A 22,369-nucleotide genomic window follows, 5' to 3' on the forward strand; every position below is an offset into this window, starting at 1 on the left:
AAGGAAACACCAGTATTAAGTCGAAGTAAATGTAGGGTTTAGGCTGACCGGTGTCTGGTAGCCTTTTTCACAGAAGTGTGTTTGCAATATTGAAATGACCATCTCTGTTATTTTACGTAAACATTGCTCCAAATGTAAAAGCCAAGTTGATTTTTTTTTCCATTCATAAATAAGTTTGTCTGACGTCCAGTTATAAAAAAAATTCCAAATAAATATGTGATCGTTGGCGTTTAAATTCATCTCCGAATTGGCTGCTGCTTGCTGTGGAAATGCCAATCTGCATGAGGCTCACAGACATTATTTATGTGTGTGAGTCTTTGTCGTGATTTTCAGTGTAATTAAACCGAGGGTTAAAATAACAAGAGACTACAGTGAGACCGGAGTTTACAAGATTCCATTGTCCATTTAAACGTTTAATAGTCTTCCAAAATGCAATAAATTACATGCACACATTTACACATTTTACACGTTTCTTCTATGACTGTCATCAAATACATTGCATATTCCTCTGAAATTTGAACACGAGTCCCATAGAAGGAGGGAGAAAAGATGTGAAATGAACAGCAGGGGTTTTCAATATAACGTCCCCGCTCCGAGAGCTAAAGAGTGCTGTAACGAGTTAGGGGTCTGCAGGTGGGGGGCCACGGAGGAGCCCGCTGAGGTGTACCACGACCCCGAGTTTTCCAAAAAGTTAGAAGCCGTAGTGTTGATGTTTTGAGGCTGTAGGCTGTGCGGCCTTGAGGGGCCCTGCGTTTCCCAAACAGCCGGGGACTGTGGGGAGTTGCACGCCATGGGGTCGCTGGAGCTGGGGCTGTGCTCCGGAGGAAGCTCGCCGTTTTTCATGATCTTCTTCAGTTTTGATCTTCTGTTCTGGAACCAAATTTTGACCTGAGTGGGGGGGGGGGGGGTAAAAGAACAAAAAAATCAGGACATAAAGTATTTAATTCAAGCACTTCGGATGGGTATGGCGCGTAAAGACGCACGAAACAATTCTCTGGAAAATTTATTAAAATCATAATTACAGAAGATGCTTTTATTAAACAGACAAAATTGATTTATAATAAATTTGATTTTAGATCTCACCTGTGTTTGTGTCAGTCCCAGCGAGGCAGCCAGTTCGGCTCTTTCCGGCAGCGCCAGGTACTGTGTGTTCTGGAACCGCCTCTGCAGGGCGGCCAGCTGGAAGCTGGAGTAGATAGTCCGCGGTTTCCTCACTTTCTTTGGCTTGCCATTCACCATCCTCACTTCTGGCTCGCTTATTTCTTTTTCTGTGAAAACAATAAAAACAAAAATGAACCTGTGTATCATGTGTAGAAAATGAACTGACTTCATCTTAAAATGGCTTGTGTGCTTTGTTCCTGAAATTGCAGAAATGTTGAATTTTATAAGTAGGCAAAAAGCGAAATGTTACTTCGAAATACAGTTATGTAAATACTTATATTTTCTTCGCCTTATAAAATTGAATGTTTTTATTCAACGAGTAACACAAATGGAAAAGTCAGGGGAACAGAGAGTAAAAAAAATATTTATGAAATATAAAATTTTAAAATCAATCTAGGTAAGATCCAGTTATCAGCAAAGAATATCCGTGTTCGTACCTTGTGGACTTGGTTGGGCTTGCACTCTGCTGTAAGTCCCCGCGTACTGATGGTAAGAGGGCGCCGTGTATGAGCTGTAATCAGTGTAGGATTTTGTCGAGTAATTTCCAGCGGATCCATTCACACCAGGATACTGGTACTGGTAGGTATTGAGCGGCTTCACGTACGAGGTCGAGCTGGGGGAGCAGTAGCCGTGGGTGACTCCAGCGGCGGGACTGTAGTAGCCAGAATCCGTGGCGGAGGACTCGGGTAAAGTAGGAGACTCCTGAGACGGATGGTGCATGGCGGAGAGTTGAAAGGAGCTCTGGAAATCTGCAGGTTTCACACTCGGGATCCTCCGGTCAAATACTCCAGTCATACTTCGAGGCGAAGCGCGTTGGTTTGTTTTATATAATGTATTTAATTAAAAAAACAACAACGAAGCAGTCTTTCTCCAAAGGGGCGAGAAAACTACACTGGCATTGTTGAAAGGCTCTCGGACCGTCGGGCTCTGGTGAAGACTACAGCCAGCCCCGCAGCAAAGACTTGGTTAAATCCTAAATCGCGCTCTTACGCACTGCAGGGAGGATCTGGTTCCATTGGCCAAGGCGCACTCAGACACAGCTACACCCAATTCACTCAGCCAGCTTTCTTATAGGGGGAAAACCACCTGGCCTATGTGGCGGCATTGTAGTGTTTCATATATATCAATCAATGAGAGCAATTAAAGTGTTGTCCGTGTGGCCAATCGACGTTTTCAGAAGGACGAATTAGAATGACAGAAACCCCTTCAAAGGAAATGCCTCCCGTTAAAAGACTGGTCGATTCCATACGTCCCTATGTTCATATATTTTGTCAAAAGAGACACCGTGGGATTCAGCTAGGCTTAACACTCACGGACAAATAATTCCAAAATCACAGCATGATCATGAATTATCACATTCGATGTACAATTTCTCTGTTATAGTAATCAGAGAAATTATACATCAAATGTGATAATTCAGTGATCGTGATGTGCTTTTACAGCCAAGCGAGCTAAACGTGACGAAATATTTAATCCTTACAGATTATTTCTGAAATAACTTTAATTTCCCCAATACATGTGTGTATGTCTTTTAACACAGGCCAACTTAATGTAGTGAAATGTTGTTGTAATGTCATAGAAAATATATCATATAACTGATAAGTTACACTCTGGTAGAGGCTTGTCTTCAGATCTATCCAAAATCTCTTGGATTATCAGATAATAGCAAAAACTTTAAAGTAATTTATCCGTTCGTATCATTAAAGATCAACCTTATTTAATCATAAAATCCCCAGCGAAGCAGCCGCTCAGTCTGCCCATTGAGTGGTGAAGGACGCCGACTAGTGGCAACATTCAGAAATAGCAGTCATACTTCAACAAAGCAAATTAATTTCACCTTGGAACGTCGATAAATAACTAAATAAAATGTCCAAACTACTGCAGCGAGTCTACATCAGACTATAATGTACGTGTTAATGTACACATTAATGTAGACATTAATGTAACTTACAAGAAGCATACAATCTTTTATATATCATATGTAAGACAATAAAACATATAATCTACATTTACGCTCGGTCCAAAAAACTTTTTCTGCAGCTTAATTTAGACAGGATTTCTCACTAAACAAATAACTGATTAATGTTTTTGCGCACTTAGCGTAGATATATATAATCATATACATAACGTAACTAATTAAAAACTGGTGTTCACCATATCTTTAAATTACTATTAATTACGTTTTACTATTTTGTTTTAACAAATAATATTTTTTAATATTAAACTATTAATATTTCTGGGTAACCTAACGTGTCTGGCTTTGCGTGACCCGGAATTACAAAAACCATGCCGAGGCCGAGAATTTTGAGACATTTTAATTAACTAGCGTTCTAGTTTATATTTTAGGGTTTGTCATTGTTCTTACTCGCATATAGGACCATAACTTTTATTTATTAGTGTATTTTTTAAATAAAATACCCCAGCTCATATTGCTCGATTTGAATTCGGGTCAAAGCCGAGAGCGCGGAACGTGCGTCCGACGTCACTACAGAGTTCAACCATTTATCAAGAAGGTTCCCTCCCATCCCCGCTAACTAAAAGCACTGGTTCTTTGATAAGATTAATTGCACTACTTTACGCGTGAGCACAATTTAGGAATAGCTATCTGTCAATAATTACTGTCAGAAATGTAAACTTATATATGTAAATTATATATGTAAACAAATGATAAAATGTTCATAAAGTTACCAAACGTTAACGTTCCATCAGCCAATCGCGTTTTTCTGTTAAACAGGAAATGACCGACAACGGAAGTTGATGGGAGGGAGACATCTTGGCCGTGCATTTTCTCTGCTATCTTTTCAGTCGTCTGCCGTTTTGTGTGTTGGGGGGATGGGGCTATGCCGAGGATGAGACACTCCAAATATTTACTACTTGGACAACTAAATATCTGTATTTCTTAACTGGATTTACTCCTTCGCTCCGTTAGATATAAATACTTTTCGACCACGCATGAGTTTGAAGATAATTTGGCCACAATAAAGTGGAGTGTTTCTGTACGTCCACGACACGCGTAAAAGTCGACAAAATGTATTCCTCTGCTGGAGGTAAGTGGTGTAGCTAAGATTAGCATCGGCTAAGTGATACGGCTAGCGAAAATGAATGCAATGCATGTAGCATTTTCTTCGAAATTGATTCAAGCCATTGCTGAAACTAATTCGTCTTTGACTGGTTATTCTACAACCAAACAGAGTGTTTATTGGGCAACGAGTCGTTACGATTTTAAGTGGACATATCGGTAACAATAGTGGAGACAAGCCTAGCATGAGCTAGCGCACAACAACAAGATGCACAACCAAGTTAGCTTCGACGGCAACTCGCCACCGAACTTGTAGTTAGCGTCCCAATATTACTGCACAAACCTTAGAAGATTAGGGTTTACATTTTTGAGATTATAATTGCACGCATGATCATTTTGAGTATTTTGCGGTGTAACAGCAGCACAGAATAGACCTAAAGCGATACTAAGCGGCCGACCATGGTATTTAATCTCATAACCAATCTTAGCCATGGTAAGCTAACCGTGTACCGCTGTGCTACGGTAAACTCAGGTATGTTGTATTGTTTTTTTTCCACGACAAAGATATTCCGACCAAAAAACTACCCGTCAACATTTCACAAACATAACCGTGGACAACATTGTAAATGTTAAACGAGCAGTGTTTTATATCTAAATATAAAGTTCTGCCTCGATCTAAGAAATTACAGTTCAGTGCTATCTTTTTCATGCACCGGTTAGACTAATGAATTGGAAGCTATTTCCAAACGAATGGGCGGCTGCATGAGTTGGATTACCACCTTGCTTGATTAGTTCTGTTTGCATGTTGATAAGAGTTGTAAAATGAAAAAAAAAAGCTGTCCCTGATTGTGGATGATGGCGCTTTGAATGCGATAAGAGAGCGAAACATACTGAAATGGGTGTTTGCAATGTAGTTGTGCCTTTTCTACCTAAAGACATGGTTCGTTTTAACAAACTGAACAGTAAACATTCATTTGATGAATGGCCGAGTTTAAGGGATTTCACTGTATATTTCTCAATCTTGTATTAAATTCTTGAGCGTTATTAACATTTTATTTTGCCCTGTGTAGCTGCTGAGATGACTGAGGGACCACGATCCTCTGGGTCAGGGAGCTCTGGTAAAGTTTCTTATATTTGGCCTTTAAATTAGTAGACTGATCCCAGCATTGGTCCAATGTAAAATTTAATAATGCTATTGTTATTAAATATTGTATTTTTTTAATCATTCAAACATCACATTATGTACTCATCAGTGGAGGATTTTAACATTTTGATTGAATATTGAAGTTCTAGTGACAACAGGCATAGATGAGATTCTACTGAATAAAGTGCCATTTTAATAAACTTCCTGTAAATGCTTGTAATGTTGCTCTGTGAATGGCTGTTCAGTGTTTAGGCTTTATACACATAAACACACACACACACACACATAAACACACACACATACACACACACTTTTCCGCAGTATAAGGCGCACTGGACTATAAGGCACAACTTCAGTGAGTGGCCTATTTTAAAGCGTTTTTCATATACTACATAAGGCGCACTGGGTTATGAGGCGCACCTTCAGTGAATGGCCTGTTTTAAAGCCGTTTTCACCAGAATAGGGCACACCGACGTATAGAATAGAAACTACTGTAATATCTGTGGTTGCATTATGCAGCCACTTGATTGAGTTGCGTTAAAGGGATTGCATTCATGACTCCACAGCCTTCTCTCAAATTTTAAGAGCCAAATCCCTGCTAGCCAAAGGTGCTTGGCATGCCACGATTGATTCACAAATGTGGTTGACACCTGAAACAGCAGGTAAATGTGGGGGGAGCAGATTAGACTTGTGTATTCTGTGTGGGCTGCTGACCAGAAAGGAAACAGCGTGGGGGTTGAGGTTACAGCTGAGAACTCATCTTTCAATGAATTGCCTTTCTAAATTTTTTCACATATAAGGCACACTGGATTATAAGGCACACTCAGTTTTTGAGGAAATTAAAGGCTTTTAGGTGCGCCTTATAGTGCGGAAAATACTGTACATATATCCCCTTCTACCCCACATTACCATTTATTATGCGTGTTACTGTGTTTCAGTGAGCAGAGCTGGAACATTAAGAAAGGGTACTGAAGGGTATGGTGACTGTGCCTTTGACAGTCTGACTTCCATATCTAGCGTTCTAGATAAGCTTAGGTTGTCCACGCCAGGATAATACAGTGAATGAAATGTCACCTTATTAATTCTTGCAAGATCTATATGACGTGCAGTGTTGTACATCTGGCTCTGTGAAGGTCTAATTTACTCACATGGCTAATCAGTGGCCAACAGTGTGAGTTTTCTTCACTGATACCAGCCAACTCCCAAGCATGTATGAGAAACACTGCATCTGCTTAGTGATATATTATTTCAGACCAACATGAGGGAAATATTTTATTGGTAATTTAAGGGTTTGTGTGGGCACTGTCTCAGCACCAAACAAAATGTTTGTCTCCTGAATTACACTCAACCATTTTACATGTTTGTTGGACTTAGTGCTCCCTTGCTTGTCAAGCAATTGATTCATTTTTGTGGTCATATTGCGCTGTTGGCTCTCACCTACATTTACCAAAGGTAGAGGCCAAGGGTGGCAACCAAGGCCAAAGAATTCGATTCCCAATTTTGCAAATTTGCAATTCATATTTTATCTGTAATGATACTCTAGTTAAATAGTTTTCTAATTTTGCTTTGCCTGCCTGTTTTAGAACCCCCATCTTCCCCGGTGCCAGAGTATGTGTTTAAACCACCGTCACGGCCGGACTTTGGCACGATGGGCAGGACAATCAAGCTCCAGGCCAACTTCTTTGAGATGGAAATCCCCAAGCTGGAGATCTACCATTATGACATTGACATCAAGCCTGAAAAATGCCCCAGGAGGGTGAATCGGTATGTTCATGTTCATGCTTCTGCAGAAGCATTGAGCATAAGTTTAGTGGGTATTGAGTGTGGTATAATGTGTTTTAATTTGCTCTCAGGGAAATTGTGGAGCATATGGTCCAGCACTTTAAAACACAAATCTTTGGTGATCGAAAACCGGTGTATGACGGCAGGAAGAACCTCTACACTGCTATGCCCTTGCCTATTGGCAGAGACAAAGTACGTACTTTTCAACACTTTTCAATACCATAAGATCTCTACTACCACTGATATGAAATTGCCTAACTCTTCCATTCTTTTGTGATAAACACAGGTAGAACTTGAGGTGACCATTCCTGGTGAAGGCAAAGACCGCAGCTTCAAAGTATCGATCAAGTGGGTGTCCTGCGTCAGCCTCCAAGCTCTGCACGAAGCACTATCAGGACGGCTGCCCAGCGTCCCCTTCGAGACTGTTCAGGCCTTGGATGTGGTCATGAGACATTTGCCCTCCATGAGGTGTGTTAATGTTGAACATTGTTGTTTTTCCACAAAACATATAAGCATAATGTTTTCGCAAGGTATTCTTCTGAAACCCTCAACTTGCTTGGAAGCGCATATCTCCATTGTATTCAAATGAACTGAAGCTAACTTGCTACTCCTCCCTTCTGGGCATTATTTCAAGCAGAGAATGACCCTTGATTCTCGTGTTGTGAATCCATTTTAGAGATGTAAAACTTAGTATTATCCGCACTATAAGGCTCACCTAAACGCTTTAAATTTTCTCCAAAACCAACAGTGTCCCTTTTAATCAAGTGCGCCTTATACAGTATATGAAAAAAGTTTTAAAATAGGCCATTCATTGAAGATAAGTTCTCAACTGTAACCTCAACCCCCACCTATCTGGTCAGCAGCCCAGACAGAATATACAAGTTTAAGTTGCCCCCCCCCCCCCCCCCCCACAGTTACCTGCTGTTTCAGGTGTCAACCACATTTGCGAATCAATTGTAGCTTGCCAGGCACCTTTGGCTGGCAGGGACTTGACTCTTGAAATTTGAGAAAAGGCTGCAGAGTTGTGAATGCAATCCCTTTAGCACAACTTAATCTAGTTAGATGCATAACGCAACCACAGCCACTACAGTAGTTTCTATTCTGTGCGCCTTATAATGTGGTGCGCCCTATTCTGGTGAAATGTTTTAAAATAGGCCATTCATTGAAGGTGCGCCTTTATAATCAGATATGCCTCATAATTCAATGACCTATTTTAAAAAAAGTTATAAAAAAGGCCATTCATTGAAGGTGTGCTTTGTTGTCCAGTGTGCCTTATAGTGCAGAAAATACTGTACATGTAATGTATCGTTTGTCATGATAGCTATGAGCATCACTTTTTAACGGTTTGTTGTTTTTTAGTATGTCAGGTTTTAAGACCAGCTGTCCTCTGTTACAGGTATACGCCAGTGGGCCGCTCTTTTTTTACTCCCTCAGAGGGATGTTCAAACCCCCTCGGTGGTGGTAGAGAGGTGTGGTTTGGTTTCCACCAGTCCGTTAGGCCTTCCCTTTGGAAAATGATGCTCAACATCGACGGTAAATTACAATTCACTTGCGCTCATATTGTAAAAATGAGTTTGCTTTGTGATTCTTATTTTGTTTTACACATTTTGTTCTTTCCAGTTTCGGCTACTGCATTCTACAAAGCCCAGCCTGTTATTGAGTTCATGTGTGAGGTCTTGGATTTTAAAAGCATTGAAGAACAACAGAAGCCCTTAACAGACTCGCAAAGAGTGAAATTTACAAAAGAAATTAAAGGTAAGTAAATTCTCAAAGCTCACTTACTGATAGTGAATTTTTAGTTTGCGTTATGCAGGACTCGGGTTGAAAATAAACCCTACTATGCCAGCCTGATGGTGCTTTTAATACGATCCTTATCAGCAATGTGACAGCAGACAAACACAATGAGTCCGTCGTTTATGGACTCATTACCCATGTCCTCATGGCTCTTATCTTAAGTTTTGTTTTTAACTCCAAGTCATATTTTATGCCAATTCCTCCATGCAGGCTTGAAGGTGGAGATTACCCATTGTGGGCAGATGAAGAGGAAGTACAGAGTGTGCAACGTGACCAGAAGACCAGCTAGCCACCAAACGTAAGGAAGCTCTTCTGTTTCCACTTTGCTAAGGCTCTATGCTTGTTGGTTTTATCACTACCCAATAGCATAATCAGCAGTCCAGCAATGAATCTATGCAAATGTTTTGGCGTGTGCTTCCCTCAGGTTTCCCTTGCAGCAGGAGAATGGCCAAACTATTGAATGCACAGTAGCACAGTACTTCAAAGACAAGTACAAGCTCATCCTGAGATACCCCCACCTCCCGTGTCTACAGGTGGGGCAGGAGCAAAAGCACACCTACCTACCTCTAGAGGTAAGCATCAACAATTTTGTGTTTATGCTTTTTTTTTTTTTTTTAAATTTCTTTTGCAATTAATGGCCGATTTACCGATGAAACATTTTTGTTTTGCGCGTATCCACTACAGGTGTGTAACATCGTGGCTGGACAGCGCTGCATTAAAAAGCTGACGGACAATCAGACCTCCACTATGATCCGTGCCACAGCGCGATCGGCACCAGACCGTCAGGATGAGATAAGTAAACTGGTAAGTCACTTTGAGATACTGAAAGATTTACCTGAGTACAACTCAGTAATGAGCACTATGGCTGAGATCAAAACAGTTGCCATCACCTTGATTTTCACACATTAGTTCATCGAACTAGGGAACTATTCGTTTCATTCGCTTTTATTTGACTGAAAAGCCCTGCATGACATCTCAAAACGAAGAAATTTAGATTGAAAGGTTGAGACATTCACATTTATTCCACCTGCTGTGTTGTTTTGTTTCTCAGATGAGAAGTGCCAACTTCAACACAGATCCTTACGTTCGAGAATTTGGAGTGATGGTGAGGGATGAGATGACCGAAGTCAATGGCCGCGTCCTACAAGCACCTTCCATTCTCTATGGAGGCAGGGTATGCTCACCAATGTCTGTTGTTGCTGCTGATGTACACTTGAGCTAATGGCCTTTTAGTGTGTGTGTGTGTGTGTGTGTGTGTGTGTGTGTACACGCAACTTCAATCTGTTCCTTGAATGAGCTTGTAACTCAAGCAACTCGTCACTCAAACAACATTTACCCATTTCAAATAACTAAAATCAATGTTATTCATTCCAGTCTTGTAAAAAAGCACCAAAGCACTCAAAATTATGAGAAGCTTTTTCATCTCTTCGTTAATGCTTGTTCATAGCTTTGAAAGCTGCTGTCCTTTATAATTTGCAGAACAAAGCAATAGCCACACCGATCCAGGGAGTGTGGGACATGAGAAACAAGCAGTTCCACACTGGTATTGAGATCAAAGTGTGGGCCATCGCCTGCTTTGCACCACAGAGGCAGTGCACTGAACTCCTGCTGAAGTAAGTGCAGTGTTCTTACTTCTATTGTCTCTATTTTTAACGCGGTGTTAGTTTTTCTGTCAATTGTCACTACGTCATGATTAACATATTAGTAGCCCTAGATCACTAATTTTTGTACTTTTAACTTTTTTTAAATGTCAGTCTTGAGGTGGATTTACGTCTCTAATCTCTGCCGTGGTGAGCCTCTCCACAGATTAACAATAAATAAATTCCTTCTCTGTCTCAGAGCTTTCACAGATCAGTTGAGGAAAATCTCTCGGGATGCAGGGATGCCCATCCAGGGTCAGCCATGCTTCTGTAAATATGCCCAAGGAGCAGACAGCGTGGAGCCCATGTTCAGACACCTCAAGTACACCTACCAGGGTCTCCAGCTTGTGGTCGTCATCCTACCGGGGAAGACGCCAGTCTATGGTGAGGGATACATACAGTCTGTTTTTGTGTTATTGAGTAACTTATTGATTTAGCTCCTGTTGGTGATGACATCAATTTTCAACAGTAATCAGTAATCCCATCTGATTCACAGATAATAATCATATTAAACTGGCTACATTTGGTCAGTTTTTATGGTTAATGTGATGCACTTGAACAATAGCTTTAAAGTTTTGGACCTGATTGTCCCTAATTATTTGGTGTTTCCTTCTTGTGTAGCTGAGGTGAAGCGGGTTGGTGATACGGTACTTGGAATGGCCACGCAGTGTGTGCAAGTGAAGAATGTTCAAAAGACAACACCCCAGACCCTCTCCAACCTCTGTCTCAAGATCAACGTCAAGCTGGGCGGCGTCAATAATATCTTGCTCCCACAGGGCAGGTCAGTGAAGATGCTGATTATTAGTTATTACCTCAGTAATTGTGAATATCTTTGTGATGTAACCCCCATCCAAATTTGTAGCATACTGCATATAACTTATTTTGGTGCTGAATTGTGTCTGTTTCGACACCCCAGGCCGCTGGTGTTCCAACAGCCAGTGATCTTCCTTGGTGCAGACGTGACTCATCCTCCTGCAGGAGATGGAAAAAAGCCTTCCATCGCTGCTGTAAGTAACACCATGCAAAATTAGCATCTACCCCTTGCAGCACAAGTAAATGAGGTGTATTCTAAGTGACAAAATCACACCAATTTACCGAGGACTTCCGCAGCACTTGAGAATTTTTCCTCTCTTTGTTTAATGTTGTGGCCACTGGCACATTAATTGTATGTCTGACTTCCAGCTGCTCCCAGAATCCACCAGGAACAGTAATTTTCAGTAAATTCCCACTTTATACTACCCACCAATCACAATGTTGCATGTAGATGAGGTTACTGTATCTGTCCCTCGTAGCCCAAATTCATCAAAGGTGCAGTTGGAGACTGGGGTGAAAATGATTATAATCATATTTCAAAAACTGTCTCCTCGTATTGCGAAACATATCACCTCTGAAACATTCAGGCCCCTGAAGCCCCGTTTGGTGCTGATTTGTTTGTTCCGTTCTTTTTCAGGTCGTTGGAAGTATGGATGCCCATCCCAGCAGATACTGTGCCACAGTCCGGGTACAGCAGCACCGTCAGGACATCATCCAGGACCTGGCCACCATGGTGAGGGAGCTGCTCATCCAGTTCTACAAGTCCACCCGCTTTAAACCCACCAGAATCATCTACTACCGAGACGGTATCTCCGAGGGCCAGTTCAATCAGGTGATGCATATATCAGGGGTGATGGTCACGGAAGTGGTGTTGCTTTCAGGCGTTATTCTAATAAACTTGTGACTTGAACGCACGCAGGTCCTTCAGCATGAGCTACTTGCGATCCGAGAGGCCTGCATAAAACTGGAGAAGGACTACCAGCCTGGAATCACCTTTGTGGTGGTGCAGAAGAGACACCACACAAGACTTTTCTGCACGGACAGAAATGAGAGGGTCAGTATTGGTATTTAGCTTTTTATCCAAATAAGGAAAAAATTCAACTAACATCTACCATCTGTTATCTAAAAAAATCAAATTTTTAACACTAAACCTTGTATTTACAGGTCGGGAAGAGTGGCAACATTCCTGCAGGCACCACAGTGGACACCAAAATCACTCACCCATCAGAGTTTGACTTCTACCTTTGCAGTCACGCTGGCATTCAGGTAAGAGCTGCCTTGAAAGGACTAAAGTGACTGCAACTGTAATTCGCGTAGAATTTATCTTTTGTTTTATGGCAGAGGTGATCACACATTTTCAACGTGGGAGCTAATAATAAAATGATCAAGTTACTGACCATTAATTAGCTACTTGTATTCTGTGTGTCCGGCTATGTGGAAAAACTCCTTAATCTCCGAGCAGAGCTCCTGAACTCTTAAAGAATTTCCCCTGGACTAACCCTTCTCACATCAGTGTGTAGCAACAACTCAGAGTGGTCGCAGCCTTTTCCAGATGGTCAACAAATACAGTATTTTCTACACTACAAGGTGCACTGGATTGTAAGGCTCACCTTTAATAAATTGTTCATTTTACAATTTCACATATAAGGCACACCGGATTATAAAGCGCACTGTAGGTTAATGAGAAAATTATAGGCTTTTTGGTGCGTATAGCTCCGTATAGTGCTGAAAATACTGTGGTCATCTTTCAAGAGATCTGGCGCAAACAGCGATCTTGATCCATGATCTGTCATATTTTCGTAGATAATGCTTGTTGACGGATTATGTAGTAGTAATTCAGGAAGTCCAGGAATGCATCGTCCAGCCTGCTCTTGGCAATAACTCCACTCAAGCGGCCACCCGTTGTGGGTGCTCTGTGGTAATCAAGACCAATGTGTACCCTAGGAGCTGACGGAATGGCTGATAAGCTGACATCTCTTTTAATGTCACGTGATCTACCCAATCGCGAACTAATTTTCTAGTTTTGCTGGCCCTTGTGCTGCTGTTAGCACATGCACTGACATCTATTTTTTTAATGTAATGAACTACTGTCGATTGTGATTGTTTTATGAATTTAGTATCAGGGAATCAGCAGATAAACTGGTCCAATAACGGAGGAATGAAAGCAGAAAAAACGTTCCACTGCTAAAAATGGTTATCGCTGCTTGCAGGGTACCAGCAGGCCGTCCCACTACCATGTGCTGTGGGACGACAACCACTTCTCTTCAGATGAACTCCAGGTGCTCACCTATCAGCTATGCCACACGTATGTGCGCTGCACTCGCTCTGTGTCCATCCCAGCACCAGCTTACTACGCCCACTTGGTGGCTTTCCGAGCACGTTATCACTTGGTGGACAAAGAGCATGACAGGTAAACGGCCCGTTCGCTGTCACTGTTGTGAACAACATGAATCCGTACAAGTATGATGTATATGCAGAATGATAAAAATATACGCTTCTTGTATTGCTTTTCCAGCGCTGAGGGCAGCCACACATCAGGCCAGAGTAACGGGCGCGACCAGCAGGCTCTGGCTAAGGCCGTTCAGATCCACCAGGACACCCTGCGCACCATGTACTTTGCCTGAGAGCACGCAACCCCAGAGTGGGGGGTGGGTGAGGCCCCACTGATAAATGCACTACCCACCGCTCTCTCACTCTCAGCTGTAGATAGTGTCACAGTGGTTTCACATTGTGATCTCCTTATCAAGCCGAACTGTCACTTAACCACATGTCTACAATTGTACTTAGCCCCTGACCCACCCAAACCAAACCAGCAATTAGACTGTAAGAAGCAAATTAAGTTTGAGCTGGAAGAGCTGATTTTTGTTTGTCTGGTTGTTTTTTTTTACATGTTATATATTAGTGTGTTTGTACCATCTTTACTTACATAAGAGTGAATTATAATTTAGATGTTCGCCCTCCTTCTCCTCTTTCTGGTTTGGGGTCTTGGTGCTCGAATGGAGAAGGACCAAATTTATGAACCAATCAGGTCGCCTGTTCACTTTTTGTATGCCTAAAGATTTACTCGTCTGACAAACATTATTTATCAGCCAATCAAAGCAAAGTGCACTGACCACAATGGGTACTTTAATCAGGTCAAAAGTACTTAATATATTGAGGGTAGCGTGTGATTATTCACATAGGGCACTATGTGATGAAAAGTGCCATTTAGGATCAACCTTTCTGTTGAAATTTATGTGGAAAACTATGAACTTATTTGACCCACATGTGCTGGGTTTTCAGTATTTGTCCTCGATTGTCGCTGATGACCATTTTATGCCAAATCTGTAAACAACTTCATTTAAATTCTTTGCATGAGATGTTATCATCCCTGGAACTGACAATTTATTTACTTGAGGGCTTCTAGTGTTTGCTAAAAAGAAAGAAAGAAAGAAGAGCATTTATGTCCCTTTTTGCCTCTTGTTAGTCTGAGCTAAAAGAGTTGCACCAGTTACCTAATTCCCATCCAGGGTAATGGTGTATTTGGGACTGGATCCCAACAAGGACACCTTTGTATTAAAGTCTGAGCCGTGTTGAGACACATGATGTAGAAATTAACAGAGGAGAACTTGATGATTTTTTTTCCTAGTCTAATCTAATTTTGATTAATTTGTAAAGAATATACATGTAGCTGACTCGTCTTTTAGGTATTTGTGATACTTATTTTCTCTCTCTTCACACAGATAGACCCTGACTCCTATGTTTGAATTAATATAGCAGCAGGATAGTGTTTCCTGCAGTGTGTTGTTGTTTTTTTTTGTCAGAGCGGGGTGTTTGTGTGGCATCTCGATTATATATCCAGGCATTCGGTACAGAGGAGTGAAAGCTGCAACATTTCAGACCGATCAAAAATTTCCCAGAAAAATTGAGTGTTTGCTCCGGGAGCTGGGAGCAGTCGTCGCACAAAAGCTTTATGCAAATGACTTTTTGTGAGTCTTTCTACTATATAGTAATGTTGGTAATAAGGTGTATTTTGAATAAGCTTTCAGTGTAGGCCGCTGAAACCGTTGTTTAGATTTTGTAAATGACTGGCCCATATAGTCAAAATTAACACTGTTTGTATAAAGATTATAAGTGCAAATATTCTCTTGCCTTCTAAGACTGCCTGAGTCTTGCTAATAATTCCAGACATTTCCTAACATCCCACCTGAGTTTTACTTCTAGGTCAATCTGGCGAAAGTTTTCATAGTCTTGATCAGAGGGAGTAGTCTACATTTTCTAACTATGCATCAGTTTAACCAAGAGATTTAGCCGTGAGGTGTCTCACATTAATTTTGATCCATTTTTAGAGTAGATGATCAGGGCTTTTTTTTGTTGTTGTTGTTGTTTTTAAGCATGTTGCATTTATTCATGTTTCCTAGTGCTTATTAGCATCTTCATGCCTTTTTTTAACGGGATGAAGTATTTATGTGGACATTTGTAACATTGTAGATTTTTCTAGCCGGAAAACAAATTGGGTGTACGCTTTTTAACACACAATCTTTCTTAGCCAAGCAAGATTACAAACTTTTACGTGATAAGTACTCAAAAGACATAGAAGCACAAAGTGGTCATCTTGATTCTAGGTGCTAGAAGATTTCACTGTAAACCACCTCGATTCCTCACTGGACTGGTCAACAAGGCTTTTGTTTTTGTTTTTAACACGTATGTTAAAAAGATGCTTCATCATCTCGAGGATCTTTTCTCTCCCTTAGGCGACCTCTCTGTATTACCCCCCCCTTTTTTTTTCATTTCCTGTAAAGCAACTAGAAATCCGACTGACTGTGTTCGTGGGGCATTCTAAAAACCATGTACTTGATATTTACTGTTATGATGTCAATATTGTTCTGATCGGTGCTGGTTTCACAAGATGTAAATTTGGATGCACTTTTTGTTAGCAGAGCGTCGGAGTGACTTCTAGTTTGTTCTCCTCGATCGGAGCATGAGGCTCGGCCGTATTGCGCGACACTGGTGTAATTGTAGGGAAATGGCCGTGTGTTCTACCTCTTGTTACCTGTTTAAAGAGTTATGGTAACATCACACTGCTGGCCATTTCTGTATAATTATCCCTATCTATCAAATTGGCATTATTTGAGTCTTTCGTTGGCAGTAGAGGTTACAAACGCTTGGTTTGCATGGTGGTGAATGCGCTTTCTCAGTTCATGTAGTTGTGTGGGTTTTTAGTTTTGCTCAACGTGATAAGAATGTGTTGTTGTTTTTTGTGATTTTGAGTGCTGAGCTGTACGACCAAATTCTTGAAGTGTGCTTTGTATGTATAAATAGCTTTCCCATCTTTCTTTCCTTTTTATTCTATGCACCGATGAAACTGCATACTTTCTCCACAACGTTGATTTTTCCACCATAAGCCCATGTGAGGTGTGATAGGATGTCCGTGATTTGGAGAAATTAATGTAAATGTACCCTAGATGTTTATCAGACGAGGTGCTTGGAGATTTTAAAAAAAAAGATTCAGAGAGAATAAGATACGTTGAAACTGGTGTTTGTAATTCAGCAATGCAATCAATCTGCTCCATCTCACCGCAGAATGTTGTGCCATGTGTGACCATATCTGATCATGCATTGTTTTGGAGGATCGTGTTTGGAAAATGGTATAAAAAGTGAGAAAGTGAACTTGCGTGCTGAAATTTAAAACCATCGAGATGTTTTTAAAGGAGGGTGAGTTTGTGCTTGCTATTGGTGCTTTTTTTGTGTTTTACATTACCTTTTTTACCAGCACCTTAAAGACAACAGATCACAAAGGCATTGGTTTTCCTGGAGATGCAACACAAAAGATTTGCCAGTGTTGTCTTTGCACTAAACAAGAATGGAGTTTGTAGCTGTTGCAACAGGACATTATCAGTGGGTGTCCTTTTTAAAAAGAAGTAGTTGATATAAGTGGCTTTCCAAAAACAAACACACAAGAAAAGAAGCGCAGTCAGCAGGAGTCTCTTCTGTGCACTTGCCTTTCAGATATCCACCCCAGCTGATCAGGAGGGATTCTGCCTAGCCAACCAGCAATACAGCATGTTGTCTCTCAGAAATCTCCTCATGCCTTTAAGTGACAATAAATGAGTTAAACTTGTAGCTGTGTGGGTCGGTTGCCTTTGTACAGTCGTGTTGGGAGATGGAGCTTTATGCAAAAGAAACTGGCTGGCGTTAAAGAGCTGATTAGCTACGGACTGTCAGATCGTTGGGGAGGCGTGGATGTGTGTTTGACACGGTCGCTTTCCCTGTTCAACACTGCAATGAATAAATATAAAAGTGAGGCCTCCTCTTGTGTCCGAAACCACCGTAGACTATACATATCAAGATTCAGCGGAGGCTTTTTAAAAAAAATTTGTTCGACTTAAATCTGCTCGATTATAACCAGCTCAGAAGAATGTGTGTGGAACAAACGAATGAATTCACCAGCCTGGATGAATGTGGCACCGCTTTACAGGTTCGATGGTGCTCACGGTGCTTAGTTAGGTGTTTAAAACGAACCCTCTTGGCATTACAGGATACCTTTTTGTAGATATTTCAGCTCAGTTTGGATGTTTTTTTCCCCCTGTATTATTAAAGACTCCTAAAATAATCTAGGAGGGGCTGGTTGGCATATCACAAGTCTACTTTATTTCCTTTATATTTTTACTTTTTCCAAGTACATATGTAAATTTTGGGTGAAAAGAGGATAAGATAAAGATTTCTCCCAGTGTAACAGTTTGATTTTTTGTTTTCCAATGGATTTGAATTCAAATGAAGCCCAATGAGAATCTATACATCAGTTAATTCCTCTGTGCATCAGTGTCCTTCCCCTCTCCCCCTCACCCGTCTCTTGTAGAGAAACTTGCTGATATAAAGAAACCTCTTGTAGAGTAGAATCTATTTTCCTAGCTTCAAACGATAACAATGAATGTACGTAAAGCCTGCGTGTTTTGTAATATTGTATAGGTTATCTATCCAGTACATTTATGCTCATGTTTGCTTCTCGTGTACAGCCTTTTTGCTTTTTTTTCCTTTTAATTTTCTATTATTTATAGGCTATAATGATTTCAGAAAGTATTATGTTTTCAATATTTTATCGATTTAGATCTTGCTTATATCGCGGCTGATATAATTCATTTTTTTTCACAGATTAACGGGAGATTTGCAGCCATTAGTTCTAATATCGCTCTGAAGATGTTGGCTATTGTACTTTTAGGAGACAAATGTTTCACACTGGTGCAAAGGAGTAAGACATCTGTTCTGGCCTCACGCTTGTGTGAGGTGCTGTAACACAACAAGTGTGTGTGTGTGTGTGTGTATGATGGTTGCTTTGTTGTCATTTTTGCTGGTAGATTTTAAGGCTCCTGCTTCAGCCCTCAGTTTGATATTCCTGATCTGTCTTTGCAGAGTTGTCCTGTAAAATCGTCCTCAAGCTTGACTCAGAAACTGTTTAGCAAAAAGCCGCTTGATAGCAGAGAACTTAAGTTTTTGTTGTATTACCACGCAGCTGTTCTTACTGGTTTAAAAAGAGTCGTTTCTGACATAAAAGGCAGTAAGTTGCTTCGGCTAAACATTTTCCTGCTTCTCATCTGAGATGTGTCCTCGTGAATCACCACTTTTATACACTGACAGTCTAGCATGCTAACGTCTACCAAGTGGAAATATTTGGCTATTTTATCATTTCTCTTTATTAAGAAGTAATGAGTTCGATCGGGATGCTGGCAGACGTGCACACAGAATGATTTCACCTCGTGTCCATCGGATGCAGCCATGTCTCGCCTTCGTCTCGTGGAAGCATTTACCAAGTGTCTTCCATCTAACTGTCCTTGAGCCAATGGATTTCCGTTGTATTAACGTTGCATTACACTAACAGTACAGAGACTGACCAATGACAAGACCACAGGACCGGGCTCGGTAGCCTTTAAAGATATCACAACAGGCTATTAGATAATACATTAAGACTGATCAAGAAACAGGCGTGATCTTCAGACTGGCTTTCGATCGCTGGTCACGGAAACAAAAATACTTTTGCAGCTATTTTTTTTTCCTCAATTTGTTCATGAATTTGTTGTGTATCTCCTTTATTTAGTTTACGCAGCTGGCCCTCGGATCTTCATTCTGAGACCCAGGATGCAGAATCAGGCCGAGCTACGTCGGGCTGATGTAACACAGTTGCCCCCGGTGGACATTCCGGGTGAAGTTTCAAAAAAATGTCACCAAAACAAAATCAATGGTTTCTCGTTGATCTACACCCACTCATGAATTTTCCAAGCCTTTATAGACTTCGACTTGGCTTTTTAATAACCAACTTGGAAAAAAATAAAACTACCTCAGCGCAGTGTCAGGTGCTACCTAATATTAGCCCTAATTTATAATAATGGTAATGAAATCTCAAATTATGACCAAACCAATACAAGCCAATATCATGTTGAAGGCACTGTTCTTTTTTCTTCTTCTTTTTTTTTAATAAGACATTTTAAAAAAATGTCATGTATCATGTATGGCGGGTTGGTTGTTTTAGTTGGTTAATATTCTAGGGGACCAAATTTTTGTAATTTGGAATCTTTTTTATTTTCTTTTAGATGGTGGAGAAAAATAAACGACACAAATTAATTTGGTGAAATAAACTATAATCATGACCTGATCGTACTTCGACAAACGTGCCATCGTTCAGTGATTGTTATCCGCCATGACAGCGTGCTAAGAGTCCCAGATGATGTTGGTAATATTGAGAATTTTTTAAAATTATTTTGAAACATGTATGTACAGCAATAATGGCAGTGACTTCTGTCTTTACGCCAACCTGTCATCTTCATACAGGTTGAGGCGATGTTCGTTCAGACTTCGGATTAGTAGGATAAAACTGGCTCTATCTTCATGACCAGCTTTTTCTTTTTTTTTTCCTCTCCTGAATATTAAAATACTTTGGTTTCATTTCTGAAGAGTCACTTTGTGATCAAATGTCTACAGTTCTCTGCCAGTACTGCAATAAAAACCAGGGACAGCTGTCCCCATCTCAGTTTATTTCCACTGCTCTTATTTTCCGAACTCGACGGCATTTTTGTTGAGCGTATGAAAAGTAGTTTTTGCATGTGACAATTAACAAAGGGAATTCACGCATTTGAGCAAACTTAACAGCAAATCAGAGCGTTGTAACTTCATCAAAAGATACATAGGAGGTCGTGTGGCATTTAATGATAGTTGGTTATGGCTGAGCCCAAACTGGAAACAGCAGTGTGTGTGTGTTTGAAGCGGGTTATGTGTGCCTTTTGTTGGATTTGTCTCCTCTCCTTCTGCGCCATCTTCGAGTTTGTGAGTCATTTCAACGTAAAGGTTTTGACGAAATCTGCCATGCCACATGAAAAAAAAAAATTGATTTTTTTTTTTAAATTCTCATGCAACTTTGCGTGTAAATGCTGCATAGAACGATCAGTATTTGTGTTTTTGCACTTTCAAAGCAGTCTAAAAAAAAAAAGAGAAGCCCTCTGGAGGTTGGGTGAAAATTAAAAAAACTGACGAGGTATTTTATGCTATCGATAGGAATCTTAAGGAATAATATGACTTCGAGGAGGTTTTCTAAAAGGTGATATATCTGTATATTTTCATGAAGTACCTCATAAGCCTGATATATGCTGCATTGACTTTTTTTCTGTAGTGTACTTCATATTGTCCAATAAAATAAAGATTTTCCCCTTTCTGGAGGTTTGAATGTCACTGAAGGCTGTGCAAAACACCCCAAATAGTAAATCTGATTCAGTTCTGTCGTAACGACTGTGTCACACCGTGTGGCCAAATAATTTGTCATTTATGCAATCTCTACACAAATGTCATCGGGAGAATTTCTCAGTTGTAGCCACCTCATTGTTGCTGTGCTCGTCTTGAATTTTTTTTTTTTTTTTTGCATATTCTCTGTGTAGCCAAAAATATTGTGTGTAGCTGAAGAGTTGATGTGCACCAACCATCCTGCGAGGTTCTGTGGTAGAACACTGTTGACTCAGGTATCATTGTGTAAAGGGCTGTATCTGCTTATTGTGTCTACATCCTCCTTCCCACCCCGACCCACCCCACCCCCTGCACCTTTGTCTTAAAATAGCCTTAGATTTACATGTAAGGTTCCCATTTGGCCTTAAAAAGTTCAACAAATTATGCACTACAGTTTCAGACATAGCAGAGAGCTCGATTTCCTCGCAGACGTGTGTTCAAGAGTCTGCCGTGTCATTGCCATGTTATCTACCTCCTATGAATGTAGGGGCTGTCCTGGAGTTGTAGTTGACTGCAAAAACCTGTTTTTTTTGTTGTTGTTTTTTTGATTTATCACTCGTTTTTAAGAAAGACAGACAATCATCTGTATGTTCTTGAGAAATAAAAGATATTCCTCTATCCCATTCACAAGTAGAACTGATTCCAGGACACTCCGCTCTATGTCTTTTTTCCCTCATTGGCCATTTTCATTTTGTACATTGTGCTTTTTTTTCTTTTTCATTGTAAGCCATGATGGAGAAGCAAAGTGACCAAAGTCTCTTGGCAAAGGCAGCCCTGCACAGCCACGTGTATTCAAACCTCCCTTCATTTTGTGTCATTTTGAGCTCCGTTGTTCATTTTTCTCTTTCTCTCCTCCCTTATTTAAACCATGACATGCCAAAACTGAATTTGCTGTCATTCCTGTTCTGGTGAGGGTCTTTATGTTGCTGTTTTAATTTGTTCACATCCACTGCTAAGCTCCTCGTTTTCGTTGTTGTAAAGGTGTAAGCTTTGATTTCTATTTTACATTTCCTTATTTTGTTAACATGTATGCTTACAGAACACAAGATATGCTGTAAACCCTGTTAGGACATAATGTGAATACCTATCACTTACCGGTAATATAGTTCACTCTATGGCTTGACTGTAAGTTGCGTTAATAAAAATGTTTAAAAAATGTTTTCCTGTTGTCATTTGTTTAGATTTCATAGTTTAAAAAAAAAAAAGTATTGGATTTGCTGAGGGCGGAGCCTCGACTCCCAAACCCAAAATGTGTCCTTTGAAAATAAACAT

At 40.5% G+C, this 22,369-nt stretch overlaps 2 protein-coding genes across 2 annotated transcripts; one reads left to right on the top strand and one right to left on the bottom strand.

The window, feature by feature from the left end:
- Positions 1–392: 392 nt before the first annotated feature.
- Positions 393–2,135, bottom strand: dlx5a (distal-less homeobox 5a). The gene is made up of 3 exons (XM_068333184.1): positions 1,599–2,135; positions 1,084–1,268; positions 393–888 (listed from the first exon to the last, which is right to left on the bottom strand). The coding sequence occupies exons 1-3, from the start codon at positions 1,954–1,956 to the stop codon at positions 574–576; spliced, it is 858 nt and encodes a 285-aa protein (XP_068189285.1). The 5' UTR covers positions 1,957–2,135; the 3' UTR covers positions 393–573.
- Positions 2,136–3,995: 1,860 nt separating this feature from the next.
- Positions 3,996–22,255, top strand: ago2 (argonaute RISC catalytic component 2). Its single transcript, XM_068332387.1, has 20 exons — positions 3,996–4,208; positions 5,251–5,298; positions 6,908–7,088; positions 7,178–7,298; positions 7,393–7,574; positions 8,503–8,639; positions 8,727–8,861; positions 9,111–9,198; positions 9,325–9,472; positions 9,585–9,704; positions 9,952–10,074; positions 10,380–10,513; positions 10,740–10,924; positions 11,162–11,321; positions 11,457–11,547; positions 11,991–12,185; positions 12,273–12,407; positions 12,518–12,619; positions 13,564–13,763; positions 13,869–22,255. The coding sequence occupies exons 1-20, from the start codon at positions 4,190–4,192 to the stop codon at positions 13,975–13,977; spliced, it is 2,613 nt and encodes an 870-aa protein (XP_068188488.1). The 5' UTR covers positions 3,996–4,189; the 3' UTR covers positions 13,978–22,255.
- The last annotated feature ends 114 nt before the right edge of the window (positions 22,256–22,369 follow it).

The sequence above is a fragment of the Antennarius striatus genome, chromosome 14 (genome assembly GCF_040054535.1).
Source record: "Antennarius striatus isolate MH-2024 chromosome 14, ASM4005453v1, whole genome shotgun sequence".
NCBI lineage: Eukaryota > Metazoa > Chordata > Actinopteri > Lophiiformes > Antennariidae > Antennarius > Antennarius striatus.